The sequence below is a fragment of the Lutzomyia longipalpis genome, chromosome 1 (genome assembly GCF_024334085.1).
Source record: "Lutzomyia longipalpis isolate SR_M1_2022 chromosome 1, ASM2433408v1".
Lineage (NCBI taxonomy): Eukaryota > Metazoa > Arthropoda > Insecta > Diptera > Psychodidae > Lutzomyia > Lutzomyia longipalpis.
The window spans coordinates 10,867,189-10,885,925 of record NC_074707.1 but is presented as its reverse complement, the minus strand read 5'-3'; the positions used below and the strand labels follow the sequence as shown (position 1 = coordinate 10,885,925).

At 35.9% G+C, this 18,737-nt stretch overlaps 2 protein-coding genes across 9 annotated transcripts in view; both read right to left on the bottom strand.

Annotated features, from left to right (window-relative positions):
- LOC129790048 (solute carrier family 35 member B1 homolog) overlaps nucleotides 1-18,737 on the bottom strand; it is a 766,332-nt gene that overhangs the window by 723,341 nt on the left and 24,254 nt on the right. The gene's annotated exons all lie outside the window — the stretch shown is intronic.
- LOC129788453 (uncharacterized) overlaps nucleotides 1-18,737 on the bottom strand; it is a 68,223-nt gene that overhangs the window by 28,545 nt on the left and 20,941 nt on the right. For all 7 annotated transcript variants that reach the window (XM_055824606.1, XM_055824592.1, XM_055824598.1 and 4 more), the window contains 5 exons: nucleotides 18,380-18,486; nucleotides 18,064-18,287; nucleotides 16,039-16,310; nucleotides 15,828-15,950; nucleotides 5,060-5,096 (listed from right to left, as the gene is read on the bottom strand). In XM_055824606.1, coding sequence (XP_055680581.1) covers nucleotides 5,060-5,096; nucleotides 15,828-15,950; nucleotides 16,039-16,310; nucleotides 18,064-18,287; nucleotides 18,380-18,486 — 763 coding nt within the window. The remainder of the gene's footprint in view (nucleotides 1-5,059; nucleotides 5,097-15,827; nucleotides 15,951-16,038; nucleotides 16,311-18,063; nucleotides 18,288-18,379; nucleotides 18,487-18,737) is intronic.

Genomic DNA, 18,737 nt, shown 5'->3' with positions numbered 1-18,737 from the left:
AATTATTAAGAATAAAAATGCAAAGAAAAATATATAAAAACTGCAAAGATAAATAATAAATATAGCATGGATGGAACAGTATAAAGCGAAAGAACGGTAAGTAAAACTTACGGGCTGTGATTCTTTCTTTGTCAGTGAAATGTGAAATTGACGGAAAATTGAGGATGGGCAAATTTTGAGGAAGGCTTTCTCGCGCACCGAATCACAGCCAACGCTTAGAAATTTTGTGAGAAGCCTTAATCGTGGGCGTTGGCTGTGATTCGGTACGCGAGAAAGCCTTCCTCAAAATTTGCCCATCCTCAATTTTCCGTCAATTTCACATTTCACTGACAAAGAAAGAATCACAGCCCGTAAGTTTTACTTACCGTTCTTTCGCTTTATACTGTTCCATCCATGCTATATTTATTATTTATCTTTGCAGTTTTTATATATTTTTCTTTGCATTTTTATATGTATATATAATGTATATATCTATGCATTTATATATATTTTACTTTACTTTTATATGTGTATATACATATATGTAGACTTATGCAACTCAAGATATGACATGTTAACTTTAAAATGCGATATCTCCGGAACGGCTACATAGATTTTCTTCATTTTTGGCATGATGAAAGATATTATAGTCAACTATAATATATCAAAAAATGAAGCAATTCTATAAAGCCGTGCTCGAGATATTCATCGAAAACTCATCGAAAATTTTGTTTTCGATTTTAGCGCCAGTTGCGGTCATTTTTTGAACTTGCGATGTTCCGAGCAGTTGTAGGGCTCATTAATATCTTTCATTTGAGTCCGAGTTGATCAAAATCGGTCAAGCCGTTCTCGAGTTATGGCTGATTTTCGATAAAAAATTGTGGCAGCCATATTGGCTAAACGGCTTGGCCGATTTTCAAAAATGAAGTATCGTTGGAAAGGTCTTGATGGCCCCTACAACATATCAAAATTTCAGATTTTTAACTATTACAGGGGCTGAGATATAGCGAAAACAAATTTTTGAGGTTATCCAAAATGGCGGACGCGGGGGTGGGGGGTAAAATTTGACCTCATAATCGGATTTCTTCCACCCGATATATGAACTTTGCCGTTGACCGCAAGTCTCTATCTATTACCGTTTTCGCGCAATATAGTGTTATACTCCGGACGGCCGGACGGACGGAAAAATTTTTGGCGCATACGTTTTTTGAAATGTAGGGACCCTAATTCGTGCTCATCCCAAGTTTGAGCCCGATCTGACGACTTTGCATTTTAGAGTGTACACAGAAGCTGTGCTTCTTTGAAGAAAGAATCACAGCTAAAAAGAAATGAGAAGAAAATTTTCTTCTTTCGTGTTTTCAAGATGATATTCAATATTAAACATTGACATAGGAAAGAGTGGATGAAGATAAACTTTGAATCAAGAGCAACGTCCTCCTCATGCATAAAATTCATAAGAAGATTTCCTCCTCAAAGTAAAATCATTTCAAGGAATAAAAAGTCTTCCGTTCCTTAAAAAAAGTAATATTGATAAGAAGATTTTCAATAGAAAATTAAGACGTAGATTAAATTTACTCTTTGATAGGCAACGCGTAATGACCAAAGAACATTTCCACGATTTAATCACCATTTCTCAGTCACAAAATTAAGTCCTCAAGGAGGGTATGAACATTGAGAGTTCTTCTCTTTTAGATAAGATAAAAATAATCAACACTGTCCGAGACTATCCGCATTTTTCCGCCATCAATCCTTATCATTTTCCTACACTTAACTAAATTAATCCCTGAAACGTGTGTCTGCGCATTTTCCACGAAGGAAGAAAAATACGAAAGAGGTGAAAAAAAAAGTGAGATGAAAATGAAGCGGCAATTAAAGCTCAACTCTAGGGTCTTTCATATATACTTGTTGATGATCACGTAGACACTTCTTTGTTGAGCAATATGATGTTTACACCCCGGTTTGGATTTAATTTTTTTTTTTGCTTTGCAACATCAACAATCAATCCAATAAATTGTGTAGTAAAGTGTGATGAATACACTTTGAATAATTCATTCTTTTTTTGTGTCTTGCCTATGCGTGTTTCCCTCCAATGTCACACACCACTCAATTAGTCAGACCCTCGCGCGATGGTTCATCAAAAAATCTTTTTTTTTTCCTGTATTTCGCAATTTCCACACTAATTTTCCTTTCACTCGTGCGACACCTTCACTTTTCCACGTCAACAAGAAGGAAAATATGTTGTAGCTCTTAAAACAAAATTCGCTTCTTAATGCAACCTCTATGTGAGAGGGTAATATATATCTAAAAGACACCACGATCTTTTCCGTACTTATTTATTCAATTCTACTCAATGCAACGCCTGAAAGTGAACTGAACAGAGTCACAGCTCGAGCTTCAAGTGGCCACCAAGGAATAAAATCTCACTCTCATCGGTATTTGTCTTTTTTGGTGTATTGGTTTTCTTTCATACACATCGTCATCATCGTCAATTTCCCTCCTCGCACAACAAAGTCTCATTCTTTTATATCATATAGGATTTTTTAATAAATTTGCTAGACGCGCGAATAAATTTACAAACGCGTTTTATCTCCAGCAACACACCAACTATATACCAATATTAACATATATAGCATACCACTCGTTTCTATTTCAATATTTACACACATAATAATATCTTTTAAACAATATTTCTGTATAGATATGTAGGTATAAGTAATCTCTCAATAAAGCTTTTATATTTTCACAATTAAATAAAACACAATTTAATTTACCAATCATCTTGTGTGGAGTTCAGACACACACACAAACACACACCCCAAGATGTTTGAGCGAAAAATATACACAATCTCATAGAAATGACGCAATTGTTTGGAAGTTGATTTGCCGCTACATGACTTTAAATACGCGCGAGAGCTTTTAAGCTCAAGCAAATAGGTATTTCTCTCTCTCTCTCTCTCCTTCGCGTAATAGATATAGAGAGCAACCACATGAAAAATAAACTACTCTCAGATGCGGTGAAAAAAGAGGAGGAGGGGGTGTATATAAAAAAGAAATATCTCCCACACCAACATTCAATGTTATCAATAAATAAACTCAACTGAAAATTCAAATAGTAATAGAGACAAGCCCACAATCAACAACCATATGAGAGACTTTGTGGAAAATTAACAGCAAATTATTTTAGAACTAAGGGCTATGCATTTTGATCGTTTTTATACCTTTTCTCGGAATTTTTCATGGAAAATCAAGTTGAAATTATGGATGTGAAAGTTCAAGGGAAGAAAATTGTTAAGATAAAGAAAGTTGCTCAAAAATTAAGGATCTGTCAAAGAAAAATTTCTAACGGTTTTTTTTTTGTAGAACTTTGGACACTTGTTGAGATCTTCTTCAGGTACACAGAAAATAAAAGTTCGTAGCATTGTTCGTCAAATTTCGTGAAAGGTTCGTCACTCCAATGCTTTTACATGGGAAAATTTACCTCCATGTTCGTAAAATGGGGTCTCACTCCCAGGGAGGTTAACCCCATATACGAACCTGGAGGTGAATTTTCCTATGTAAAAGCATTGGAGTTAAGAACCTTTCAAGAAATTTGACGAACAATGCTACGAACTTTTATTTTCTGTGTACTATAATGACGTAAATTTATTAATACTTATTCAGAAATCTATCAAATTTATCTTTTTCATCTGTTCTGTTGTTGTTGAAATTGGAATAAAATAACCAAAAATATGCTAATGATCAAAACATTTGTACAAAAACAACCATTTATTTGTAATTTTATGTATAGAATTTAAAAAATTGATTACCCTCTCAATTGTGGCACGTTTTGTGAAGCGAGACGGGAAATTTGTGCGAAAACGAGAAAGAAATACCACGAATGTGGTTCAGCAATAAAGTAGGTGGAAGAACACGTTCTTGTCTTCTTCTACTAAAGCGAGTTTTCCCCATAACAAACACTTTATGGGCAAAGCAAGAAAAAAATGTTCGAGCATGTGTTGTATAAGAAAACAATATGTATGTAGAAAAAAAAAGACAGAATGAAATTTATTCAGTGTGTGAAAAATAAAACAAGTAAACAAACGAATTAAATTATGGTGATCTCTCCACCAGATCATCGTGCCTTTTTCTTCACCATGCCCAAGCGAGAGAAAAGTCTTGCACATAGAAAGGCAATAGAATAAAATATTTCTCATTTAAGAAAATAAAATATTCCGCATTCTAATGGTAAAGTTCAGAGAAAGAAAGAGAGAGAGAGAGAGAGAATTTATGTTGTGCAGTAAAAGGTAATGAAGGAAGAAAGCAAGAAAATTGCAATTCAATGAACCCCCCTCATCACGGCGAGAATTTCCTCAATTTTGTCACGCACACACGCACCACAAAGGCGGTCCGCGATCCTTGAAACATAAAAGATCACAGTGAGACATATTTATGTTTTTTTTCCTCATAATTTCTCGCAAAAATATCGTGCGTGGCGCGTATTGAAATTACGCGCCGAACATCATCTTCAATATCGGTCAAGGCTGCATCAAGAGGGAATTTATTGTAATATTTATTGTTACTCAACAATTCTCTATTTCTCACACAGTCTACACCGCCAAAAGTTCTCTCACACTGTGCATTAGTTTGGCCGAAAGTCAATGACCTTCGTGACTAGCCCCCCACAGAAAATTCAAGACGGATCATGGAGGGGCATTTTATTGACACTTTTCACGCAATTCACGTGGCAAATGTTTCACATGCATGGGCATCTATTGAGACAAAATAAAACCACCTGCATTTTACCTTTACACACAGCTGTGTGGAGCTTTGGTGAAGATCCACAAACAGTGTGAAAGGTCTATAAAGTAGACGTATTGACTGTGTGGGAAAAAGCTCCGGCATATATTTTCATTGGAGCAAAAGCTCTCCAATTTTTCGCGCCAATTGCTTACACCATCTACTCGCAATTCCGACAAACTTGGAAGTTGTTTTCATATTTGAAGCTCAAAGTCATGCTATTTTCATGACTTTTCTTCCGTTTTTCTCATCCGAAAGTTTTTAATTTAAATGTAGGAAAATAAAATAATTTTTTGGTACTCACTCTGAGCCGCTAATTGTTGTTGATGAGCAGCAACTCTCTGTAAAAGAAAAAAAAGCACAAAAAGAAATTAATAAGGAAATTAGGCTTTAAAATCACGCGTAAAGTTTTACAAAGAAAATTCAAGAGACTGTGAAAAGAGCTAGAAAATGAGCAGAAAATATTTTAATAAATTTCTTTCACATTCAACGTACATATTGACTGTTGATTGTTCTTATTCCTGACCTCTCCAATGCCTCAACATCGAGTGATTTGCTCCGATTTCGCGGACTGTAGGACTGCGAGGAGGAGCCTTTCATGAAATTCTTGAAATACGACATTTTCCCCTTCTTTCTATGCCGACAATTTCCTCTATAGTCATCAAATAGCAAGAAATACGATCATCCGCATCATAATGAGGAAATTTGCAATGTGATAAACTCCGACACATTGACTAGACTTGATGAGTATCGCAGTTTGTTTTCATAATCCCCCTTCTTTTGCACAAAATTGCTGAATAGCATTCAAAATCACTGCTAAAAGGCATTAAACACTGATTTTCTTCTTCAAAAAAAATCACTAATTTACATTTATTCACTAATTTTGTTAATTAAATTCTTGAGGAGGACGAGAGAGAAAGAACGATGATTTATGGAAAATTCTTTGAAAACTGAAAGAGGAGGAATTAAATAAATTCCGTCGTGCCCTCGAGAAACATGTGGTAAGCGCTCAATCAAAAGGATGCGATAAGGAAATCATGAGATTGGCAAAATGTTATCAATTTATGTCAATCAAGGTATTCTGCTATCGATTACCAACTCAGGTATTGTTTTATTAATATCAATTTTCGCACTGTGATATTAGCAGATAAGGGGTTGATAGGGAAAAATTCTTTAGGCACACTCTTACTTTAGAAAATAAAATCTTTGTTATCAATACGGTAGCTGTTTAAAAGGAAAATAAGGTTTTCAAAAATAGTTAAAAACAAAAGTAAATTTATTTTTAAGTTCAAAATTTTAATGAAAAATAATTAAAAATTACCTTTATTGTTAAAATGTTAAAAAAAGTAACTCAAAAACGTATTTTGAGAAGCTTTTAGAACGCAATATTGATCACAATGAAACTCCAGTAGACCAAATGTCTTGTATTCTTATCAGAAATTTCTCTATCAAAATATTTATATCAATCATTTTTTTATTCTGTCACACACCCCTTATCGTCGTCATGTTAAATATTATGGTACAAAATAAATAAAAATAACCCAATATATGCCTTCAGACACTTTTTAAATGTGTGTGAATGTGTGAGATAAAAAAATGATAACGCAACAACATGACAAAATGTATATCAAAAGTAGAGAAATCATGTGAGAAATTTTATTAATGCGCCTCTTTTTATCAAATTTTTATTGTTCCAAATCCCACCCACTGAGCTTCATGATCACTCTTTCTTCTTTTTTTTGCTTCCTTTTTTTTGGGGGCAACACATCAAACTCAAAACAGCTTCCAAAGCTCAACTCCTCAAGGTGCGAAAAAAATTAAATTCCAAGGAGATCTCCAAGAAATTGACTAGACATTTTTTGTACTTGATCTTCAAAGAAACCAGGCAAAAAAGCAACGCCTGTATGTGAATGGGAAAACACTTTACATGAGACTTGGTGTACCAAAGAACAAAAAAAATGTAAATAATTTTGCGCCCTCCAGATAAATGACGACATATTTTTTGTGCATAAAGATAATTTTTCTTGTCAGTGACATTGTCTCCCTGGTACATGGCGCGATCTCCTTTTAAATATTAATTTCTCGCGGAGCTTCTTTTTTTGCACATAATATGTTAAAATGTCAGTATAATAATTAAATTATATCCCCTCACGAAACACTTAAAGTTGCCATTAGTCGGGATATCTTGAGACATTTTAATTCCAGAGAAATGCCATAAAATTTCTTATATTTCTTTGTGCTTTGATATGATTTTTTCTCACAGTAGACATCTATATTTTATATTTAATTTAATTCATGTATTTGTAGTACATTATGTATTTTTTTTGATTCAATATTGCCTGATAACAAAATTTCTCATTGCGTTTTGTTAACCCTTTCAAGACAATTAGAGTTTGAGAAATTAATCTTAATTTTACCGAAATTTTACACTTTTGTCACAAAATTTTGCATTTTCCCCACGTTTCCTTTTTCACCATCTTTCCAATCCCATCTCAGGTGCGCGCCAAATTTGAATTAAATTTTTCATTAATTTCTAGATACTAAATTCTATATTTCTTATAGCTAACTCTAGATGGAAAGTTAGAATTAAATAAACTTAAGAGGATTTTAGGTGATATATTATTGATTTTGAAATTAGAATCTTCAAATTCTAGCAGTTATTGCAAAAATTTAGCTTCAGCAGAAAAATCTACTGAATAGATTTTGACAAGGGGATGGTATAACCTCACTTTCTGTGAAGAAAAGTCACTTTTTGTTGACCAAAATGTATGAGGAATTCTCGAATCTCGCTCAATCTCGACCGATTCCCGAGAAACACTTTAACTTTTTTTATATTAATAATGTTATTTCGATGATGAGAAGGGATCAACCGAGAGCTAATTAAATGTACTTTCGATTGCAAGTGGAATTGTGCAAGCTGATCCCTTCTTTTGATCGGAAGAACCTGCTGCCTCACGAAAAGTACTGATCTCTCGGGGTTGGGCATCCCCCTGGATTTTGATAAAAATCTATGGAACAGTGGGACTCGTCTTTAAAAAACAATGAATTGAGTTCATAAAAATCGGATTTAATTTTTAGGAAATAAAAAAAATCTTTCCTTTAAGATATCTCAAAACAAAAATTATTTGAAAGTTCTTACACGCTCTTCTTAGAGTTAAGAACTATCATTACTGAAAGCTTCATTAAGGTGGTTTGAAAAAAATACAATGAGTTCACAAAAATGTGTTAAAGAATATTCTTTTAGATACTAATCTTACTGAGAACTTAAGTATCGACTTTTAACGGTCTGAACTTACGTCATAAACTTTTTATAAAAAAAGATATAAATTAACGACTTAAACCTCTACTTTGAAGGGGCTTTATTTTATATTTAAAATGTTAATCCAGTTGTTAGCAAAAAAAAAACATTAATTAAATTATCTCACAAAAATTTCTTGGAATAAAAATAATAATTTATGTACTAACGAGAATCTTGTTTAAAAAACAAGAATTTCGTTCATTCAATGAGCAAGAATTTTCTCTTATGGAAATTCCCTGCAAATACGACAGAAGCTAATCAAGTGGACAATTTGTTATGATAGTATTAATAAAAAAAGAGACTATAATTACTGCTAATTGGATGGCTAGAATTGGATTGTTTTCATGAGCCTGTAATTTATTTTGTTTTCAATCATTCAAGCTAAATGGCTGTTCAAACTGAACAAAACAGGTATAACGCTGAAGATGACATAATATTTGTCAATAAACGAGGTGCTCAAAAAAAGAAGTTTAGAAATAAGAATAAATAAAGCCACCAAATGACTGAATTGAAAAACTTTTAATACACATCACCTCTTTCCTATAAAAACAGGAATTATAAATTATTAATTTTTTTCGTGTGTTGTTAACTTTAGCACAACAATAGAGAGTAATATTTAATAAAATCATGTGACGTGTTTGGTTGAATTCTTTTTTTTTTTCTTCTTCGTCAATAAAACGAGAATTTCCTAAATTGTCGCTAAGAGAATTTATTCGCAGAAAGAAGAATTTATTGCAGGAAGTTCTTAAAGAAAATTAATTCAAAGAATTATTATTTTCATCAAAAGGAAGTCTGTCTCATGTGTATGATTAAAAGTGCAACAAGGGAAGAAAAAAAAACTTTTATACTTTAAGAGTGATAAAAATGTCATTAAAAATGTAAATTTTCACCCTTGAAGGCTTGAAGTAAGTCACAAATTACGGAATATTTTTTTTGTCGTAGTGAAGGCGCATCTCTCTATGTGGGGAGATTCAAGATAGATTCCGTAGTGTCTCCCCATCTCACTCGTGTGCCATTCACAACAATTTATTTTTCGAAAACAGACAAAACAATTTGCAGCGCATTATTCAGGGTTATTTTCATGTATTTATTTATGTGTGCTGCAGGAGAAAAATATTCCACTAGCATGTGATCCATGTGGGAGATGCTGTATGCAATTTATCACGTTGCTTTTTTGGGGGGCTTTTAAATTGTTTGTCAAAAAAAAAAAGCTTCGAAAAGTGCTTCTCGAGGGCAAATCCTCCTCATGAGTTACAATGACATTCAGGGAGACACTGATGATGAAGCCTTTTGGATGCACGACGGCTCTGCTTATTAACACACCCGCGACATATCGCATGAGACAACTTTTCTCCCCCAAAATGTACCTCAATGTTGCAAATTTATATATTTAATATTTACTCAAAATATTTTAAACACCGACAGTGCACTCATTCCTCCCGCCTTCTCTCTCTCCCTCTCTCCTCCTCCACCATCCCCAACGACCCTCAAAAGTATTGCACAGATGAGAGACACATTTTATCAATAAATTTGCCATACACTCCCTCCTTGTCACCTCTTCCTCACATCAAATCACATGCTTTCGGCACACTTCACGGAAAATTCACAGAGAAACTTTTTCTTTGGCATTTATGCTTCACAGAAATTTTCCTCTCGACACGATTCAGGAAATGCACCAGAAAATTTACTCCTCTCACTGGGAAATTATATTTTTAACGATTTTATTTATTTTTTTTCCCTTGCCAAATAAGTCAGTAATGTGAGATGCAAGTGAACCGCTTCCGAGCACGAGTGTCTGGAGACTGAAACAGTGACTTGTGTTAATCACATTTCGCGGCATCGAGTAAAATCGCTCTTGAAAAAAAAAACATCATCGCGTACAAAGTGAGATAGAGAGTGATTGTATACAATAATAGTAAAAATATTGGCAAGATAACGATGAGTTCTCGATGAAGGAGAAAGAGGAAATTTTTCATTTAAAAGCGACAGAGGAAAATTCTCGGACACTTTGGGAAAGCTCAAGTTGCGTTTCATCACAAAAACATTCATTTGTGCACTTTATAATTCAAAAAAAAAATCCCAGCTATTGTCATTGGATAAGGGAATTTAATTTTGTGTTTGAAAGCTCAGCAAAACATTTATTTATGTAATAGGTATGAAATTAAATTGATAAGAAAGATCAAAGTCTTGTAAATAATTAAAGTTTCAATTTGTAACTATACATATATGTAAGATTATAAAGATTTTGGGCTTACTTTTTTTTGTAGTTCAGTTGGTTGTTTCTCCTACGTCCTCCCTCTTTCGCATCTCCACTCGTACTAACTCCTCGTCGCTCATTCTTTCTACTCCTCCTGCTCACACTCCCACATTCTCACACGGCCATTCCTGACAAACATCCGCCCCGGATGCCTCTGACCCTGGCTTGACCCCAGCAATCTTACGTTCAATTCCTGGTTGCATGTTTTCCTTACGTCGAATACACATCTTATCCTCAAACATTTTCGTAATCTCCTTTTCATCGATTTCTTTACGTATTGCTGCTGCCAATCTGTTCCTGACTGGATTTCCCATCTTCGTTTCCATTACATGTTCCCTCACTTTTCTCGCCTTCTGATGCACTACTTTTTTGGGCTTCTTAAGTCCACGCTTCCTCATCGCCGTATCATTCACACGTTTCGGGTCTGCTTCGCCATTACCATCAATCTTAATCTCATCGCGGTTCTTTTGATTGTCACTGTCATGATGCGCACAGTCGTTAACCCCACTACCTTCACTCTCATCAATACTTGAGTTTTCATCCTGGGCATCGACGACGACCTCGTCGGCTCTCTTCGGCCTTATACTAACACATCCTGGCTTAATCGTGTAGTCAACACTTCTCAAGAAATTTCTCCCAATAAGCAGCTTTGGATCAATGGCATCATTTGTCACCACATAACACAACACTTCGAACACCTCCTCTTCAATCCACATTTTCACGGTTACGGCTGCCTTGGCGATGAACTCACCTCCCCCAAATCCTCGCATATGTAGCCTTGCTGGCTGCAATTCACCACAATACGCCCTTACTTTCTTCCACAAGCTCTCCTTTATCAAAGAAACATCACTAAATGTGTCTACTACTCCAATCTCGTCGTACGCCCCGATCTTTAGCTTGATCACATCGTAGTCACTCTGTATTACTTGAATCATGTTCACTTGCGCCACCGCTTTCGTGCTCTTTGAGGACTTTCCCTTACAATCTTTTGCGAGGTGATCGTACTCGTTGCACTTAAAACATTTGGGACCCTTCTCCTTGTCCGGACACTCGTTCGAAACGTGACCATCTTCACCGCAATTGTAACAATGTCCGCGTGATTTGATTGTCTTCTCTGTATCCTTCTCTTCAGTCTTTGAACCGTCTGCTGGACTCGTCTTTATCAAGGTACCTTTTCCCTTGGCTTGAAGTTTTTCATAAACCTCCAACTTTTCCTTCAGCTCTTCGATTGATTGGGACTCGTAGAGCATTGTCTTTTGTCCTATATCTCCGGGGATTCCATCACACACGTACTCACATATTGTCTTCTCATCGACCCTTCCTGCCTTTGCGATTCTCTGCATATCGTAGAGATAATCGCGAAAACTCTCTTTTTGATCTTTCTTTCGATTGGTCAATCTTCTGTGTATGTCGGCGGCACTCACTTTCTTCGAAAATTCCTTCAATAGGGCGGCTTTCAACTTACCCCAATTCGACAATTTCCCCTGAGCCAATACAAATTTTTTTGCTGTTCCCTCCAACACCTTTTTGCACAGCACAAACTTCTGTAGATCAGTGAGGCCCACTGTTTCCGCCATCCCTTCAAAATCCTCCATCCATACTTTCACGTCTTGCTCATTAATTGCGCCAAACTTCTCCATCGAGTCCTCCAAATCTCTCAAACTTATCGCTTTCGCCTGTTCTTTGTGGTCATACCTCCTCCTGATGCGCCTCTTCTGCCTCATTCCATCATCCGGAGTTTGGAAACCCTCAAAATCGCTCTCTTCTTCGCGAGATGAATCACTGTCGTCTACCTTTCCCACATTTCGTTTCATTCCGCCATTTTGATCTGCCTGTTCCTCCGCATGGAGGACTATGCGGCTCGCCAATTCATTTTTATCACCGCCTACTTCAAGGCCTCTCTTCCTACACTCTTTAATCAATCCCATTTTGGTGAACGATTCCACCAAATCCTCAACTGTGGGTACATTACTCGCCATTATGCACTGAATTATGCTTTATTTTTCACTGAATTACGTCTTTTTGATACTTGAAATCACTTTTCTACTTCTTCCCGTCTGCTGCTTCTTTTCACTTTTTTGTCACTCTTCGCTGAGATTCGTTCTCATTCGGTCTTTTCCCGCGTCTTTTACGTCTTTCTTGTCGTTATACTTCACTTCTTTTTCTTGTCTCTTTCGGCTGAAACGTCGTTAACGTCGTTTTTTTCGTCAACCCTCGGCTGTATTCTCGTCTTTCCCGCGTTTGTGTCGTCTTACACGAACGAGGCTTCGTCTTTTATCGTTCGTCTTTTCGTCTTTCGTCTTTCCACGTCTTTCGTCGTTTTTATAATGACGCTCCCGGATTTTTTGGGGTAGCGCCCCACTGTCTTGTGAAACTTTCACTTTTTCTACACTTAGCACTTCTCTACACTTAATGTACAATTCCTTCTGATCCCGGTTGAGCCCCCATGTAAGATTATAAAGATTTTGGGCTTACTTTTTTTTGTAGTTCAGTTGGTTGTTTCTCCTACGTCCTCCCTCTTTCGCATCTCCACTCGTACTAACTCCTCGTCGCTCATTCTTTCTACTCCTCCTGCTCACACTCCCACATTCTCACATATATATGATACATAGTTTATATATGTTTTGTTTTTCACATTTCATTTATGACTATGTTCAGAATTTTTTGTAGGCTTTAATAAAATTTATTAGGGGTGACATGGGTGTAGCCAGGGAATGTGTTTTCATGCCTAAACACCCCCTATAAAGTTCATGAAGTTTAATCTTTTTTTTAGAGGTCAAAACGAATTATTTTTATGCCATAAATAACATTAAATGATTTTTGAAAAAGAATTTTAAAATAATAAAAAATGTCATTAAACGATAGAAAAATCTACAAACAAAAAAATAATCATTAAACGTTTAAAATTAACTTTAACCGTTTGAAGAAAAATGCCAAACGCTTCTAAATCGGTTTTCTTTTTTCCATTTTTAACGTAGATACATTCCAAAAAAATCTAAAAGGTTCTTTAATAGATTATGCCCCCATCTAATCGTGACTCAGAAAAGGACTAATGGTGACTTAATTTTGCCTTATTTAGACTCAGCCTTTGCCTTATTTAAACTCAATTTTTAACTCAACTACGCCTCTGTAATCATGTGCTGTTTATTTGTCCTAAATATGTTAGTGGGAGAGAGGAGCTTGTTATTGCGTGCAGTGAAGTCTGTGATAGTCCCTATTCTAGGGACATTGTGGCACTAGCCATTGAACAAAGGAGATTGGGGCCGTTGTTGGGAATCGCTGATTTCCTGAAACGGAACATGGTCTTCCTGTAAGGCAACGGGCTTGCCTCAAGACTGCAGTCTTGTAGTCCCCTTGTGACTACAGACTTTCTAATACGGGTGGGAGGGTGGCAAAAAAAAAACGCCTCTGTAATATGGAAATGAGATGGAATTTTCCTCGTAACTATAGAAAGGGTTACAACCCCTAAAAAATACCCAAAAACGGTTTTCTTTATTACCAAATAAGACCACACAGGCTCCCATGGTTTAGACTTCAAAAATTTGGCTGTCAGGAGTCAAAAAATTTGCTTCAAAACCTTAAGAATTCTTTTCGTATTAGAATTTTAGATCAAAAAATCTTTTTTTAGGATTAACTAATAAAAATTAATATTAATCCTTTGATTTAAATATTAAAAAATCCTTTTTATTTTACAAAAAAAAAAGATTTAAAAGGAAAAATTTCCCAACATGGTTCAAGTGAAATTCATTGCAGTCATGTTATCATTATCCTTATCTCTGTGGATTCTCAGTCTGTGTCGTTCTTCCCATCTTTTCACAACACACAATTAAAATTTTTTAGAGTATATAGCAATTAAAAATAATAACTTTTAATATCAAACCTGCTGGCTAGACAAATATTCCACGAAAAATGATGCGGAAGTTGAGATAGGTAACAAAAATAAAAAATAAAAAAGACAATATTGTAGATTTTTCTTACATAAAATTCACTATGAGTACCTCTTGGCAAGTTGAGAATTTATTTTGCACATAGAATGGGCACTGAGAGAATTTTTCAAGAGTCGACTGGGTAAATAAAGTACATATACATACTCGGTAAGCGCAAATAAATGCAAAGAAAAAAAAAACATTATGATTGCGACTGATTAAATCATTCTCTCACATGTCGAGACTCAATAACTCTGATCAAATACAAGACATTTCTCTCATAAGAACGAAGTTAATTCATTTCGTTCAAATATTTTTTCAATCACGCATCTCTCTCTACAATATTAAACATCATTTGCATTTTTGATCTTCCCCAAACAACCATTGCGCGCAAAAATATTATTCTACAGATTATTCATCACACTCTATTCTTCATTCAACCGAGAAAAATCCATAAATTTTGCTGAAAAACGTCAAATTTTCCATTTTCTCTGCTCTTTTATCCTCATGAGATTGACTAAAAATATAATTTTAGTGGAGAAAATTTTCGCCAAAAATTCACAACACTCACTTGTAGCGTCTCCCCCACCCCCTCTAGCTTATAAATATTTACCAAGAAAACTCCTCCACTTGTAAAATGTATCAAAAGAAACATCAAGTGCTCGTTAAATTGGGTCATAGTCGCGTGGAAAAGCTCTTTTCCACGTTTTTTTTGTCATAATTTTCGTCTCAACTGTTTATTGAGTTTTGAATTTTCCCGCTTTGGAATCTTTGCGACAACCGCGACTCTAGTGGTGGGTAGAGGAATAAACGAGATGGCATGAGGAAAACATCTTCGTCTCACTCTGCGTTTTGTGGTGCGAAAAACTGAAAGTGTGAGGGAGACAGTATCAGTGACGTGCACTGTCTCATTTTCTCTTATACAAACTAAACAGCGCCATATAACAACGTCCGGACAAAATAAAATTTGAACTTTAACGAACTTTTTTTTGCATTTCGACAAAATTCGTGATTTCCGTGTTTTTTTCCCAAATTTGTGAGCATAAAACGCATTTTTTGGGCTCCTGGGGCACTTACGGGTGCTCCGGGAGCCTCGGGGAGTTCCTCCGTGCGGAATTTGGGGGCCGCGGAAATTTTGACGGTTGGGGATTTTACACGCACTTTTTTTTCCCGGAAATGGATTTTCGTGACTTTTGGAATTTTTGATGCCAAAAATTCAAAAGTTTCTTCCTGGTCACAAAAAACACAATTTCCCCGGAAAATTCGGCGGAAAACGCGAGGAAATTGCGAAAAACTGAATGTGTGAGGGAGACGAATAGCGGTGAAAGGCATCCGTCTCATTTTCTCTTGCGCAAATAGTACCAAAAAGGGCGCCAAATTCAAAAAGAGTTCACAAAATGCGTGAAAATTTTTTGGGGTCGCTACGAAGGGGGGTTCTGGGAGGAAAATTAATATCATTGGTGATAGTCGCCTGATATCAGTAGTCTCTGTACCAAATTTCATCTCGATCGGACCAACGGCGTAGAAATGCATAGCTGAACAGACACGAAACCCTTAAATTATTTTATAGAGAAGATAAAATAAAACTCACCGCTTTCCTTTTATCCGCCTCCGACACAGCCGAATTTGATCGATGCCTAAATAGGTCCATTACTTTGGTCATTGCCGACTTTGAAGCATCCGCTCGGCGTACAGCTGTAACAGTGTGATAGTACTGCAAGAGAAAGCTCCGCATTAGCAAGGAGAAAAGCTCATTTTTCGTGCTTTGTTAAAGTTTCGGGAAGAATAAATAAATTAGGAACCTGAGCATCGCTGCCTGGATGCGGATGAGCCGATCCATCCTTGTATTTGGATGCCCCGGAGGTATTTTTATGACCCACAGTGTGCTGAATGGCTGTCCTCATGCTCTGCATTATGCTACTTGGACCACTGTGGTTGCTACTGGTACTGAGACTATCCCTATCCGATGATCCACTTGACTTTGCAGCATCCTTGTCTTTCCTCTTTGCGTCAGATTTGGTTCGCGGACGGAAAACATCAAAGATTGTGGGTCGTCGACTTGGACTCGCAATTCCTGCAATAAAAAAAATTGTATTAGAGTTGAAAAACATTGATGAAGTTTTATAAATAATTTTTTATATTTTTTTTTTTAGATAAAAAATCATTTTGTTGTGATGTTCTTATGCGTAATTCTTTTTGAGTATCTATCAAAAAAAAATGTAACAAAAAAAAACACCAATGAAACATTAGCACGTATGTTTCATCAGTGTTTTAATGAACAAAAGAACAAAATTGAGACGTCAGGGCGTAGTAAGAACGACATTTTTCGGGGTTATTTTAAGTTTGTTTGAGTTTAGGATTGAAAATTTTATGCATGATAATGACTCTGAACAGACGGCAGTGACTTTTGGTTGACGTCTTCGCGAGAAAACAATGCAATGCATTGCAGTGCCTCCGGAGTTCGGAGGCCTTCTTGTATGCTCTTGGCAAAAACTTGGACAATTCCGTTTTTTTTGTCACAAAAATCCGATCCGTGAGAATCAATTTCTATCCGTGAGAATCATTTTCCTAAAATTTCCTATCCGTGAGGAAAATTTTCTATCCGTGAGAATCAATTTCTATCCGAGAGAATCATTTTCCTAAAATTTCCTATCCGTGAGGAAAATTTTCTATCCGTGAGAATCATTTTCTATCCGTGAGAATCAATTTCTATCCGTGAGAATCATTTTCCTAAAATTTCATATCCGTGAGGAAAATTTTCTATCCGTGAGAATCATTTCCTATCCGTGAGGAAAATATTTTATCCGTGAGGAAAATATTTTATCCGTGAGGAAAATTTTCTATCCGTGAGAGTAATCTTCTATCCGTGAGAATCACTTTCTATCCGTGAGAATCAATTTCTATGCGTGAGAATCATTTTCTATCCGTGAGAATCAATTTCTATCCGTGAGAATCATTTTCCTAAAATTTCCTATCCGTGAGGAAAATTTTCTATCCGTGAGAATCACTTTCTATCCGTGAGAATCAATTTCTATGCGTGAGAATCATTTTCTATCCGTGAGAATCAATTTCTATCCGTGAGAATCATTTTCCTAAAATTTCCTATCCGTGAGGAAAATTTTCTTTTCCTAATTACAATTACAAAGACGGCTGACAAAAATTAACGGGTTGACCGATTTTCAAAAAATTATATATTTTAGAAAGGTGAGAAATGTACCTTTCCAAAACTGGTAAATTTTTGGAAATCGGTTAACCAAAGCCGAAGATATAGCCATTTGAATTTTGACTTAAAAAATATTCCATTTTAGCCTTGCCCGGAAACTTTTCGAGGGTAGTGTAAGCTTTTTATACATGACAATTTTTTATTTGGCTCGAGGTGGGGGTTTTGACCCCCAAAACTCCCCCCTGGCTACGCCACTGTGTGACGACATTATTTACATTTTTACGAATAAAAACTGATATCAATGGAAAATAGTAATTCTGCTTGGTTAGTTCTTATAAGTTTTCGATTCTCTACAAGGTTACGCGTATCCTGCATGTTTCACGAAGTTTTTTTTGTAGTTTTTAAAATTTTATCTTAAGTTTTTTGATTTTTATTTTCTATAACTTATTAAAAAAAAAAGATTCAAAAGTTCTTAATCATTTATCGTACAAAAAAATTTCAAATATTTTTCAATTATTTCGAATATTTCCATATCTTTGGTTTTTATCCATTTTCAATTTAAATCTAAAATCTTGAAATTAGCAACTCTGTTCCGGTAGTAGAATGTTCATTTTTCACTTCTTCCCTGTGACTTTATTAAGTGCTTCACTCTCAAAAAACTCACCATGAACTGTGGATTGATTTATCACTGGAGACTCATCGCCACTTCGTCGTCGCTCTAGAGATCCAGATCTTGGTCCTCCAACACGTTCTGTACTTCTGGAAATTTTTGCTGCATCCCTATTTAATTTTTCCAATTTTGCCGCCTCCTTTTCTAGCTTCCTCGCAGCCTCCTGAGCTGATTTCCGTGCTTCACGTTCTGACCGTTTGAGCTCCTTTTCATGTTTCCTATAAAATTGCCCAAGAAAAAGAATTTCTCATTGCATTTCTCATCAAATAAATTCACGAAAGATTCCCCTTGATGATTGCAAGTCACGAACCTGGCCTCCTTTTCAATCTGCTTAGCAGATTTCTTGGGTTTTGTGACACTCGACGGAGCACTGTGTGGTCGCAACGTTGACCCGGAATTGCCATCAACCGATGACTCCTGAAGCAAAGGGAAATACGCAAAATGATTCAATTAGTAGTAAAGTCAGCTGCAAAATTTTGTTTCACAATTAGACAAATAAATCGCGTCTTCCTATCGCTCCTCTGCTATATCTTTCGCACCACAATTCATTGTGGTATAAAATGCGGGAAAATCTCTTGAAAATTTCCCACCAAAACATGCGGTAATTTCTTGCAAAATTTATAGCTTTCGCCACATGCCCGTATTAGTTGGTGTTCCACTTCGTGGCC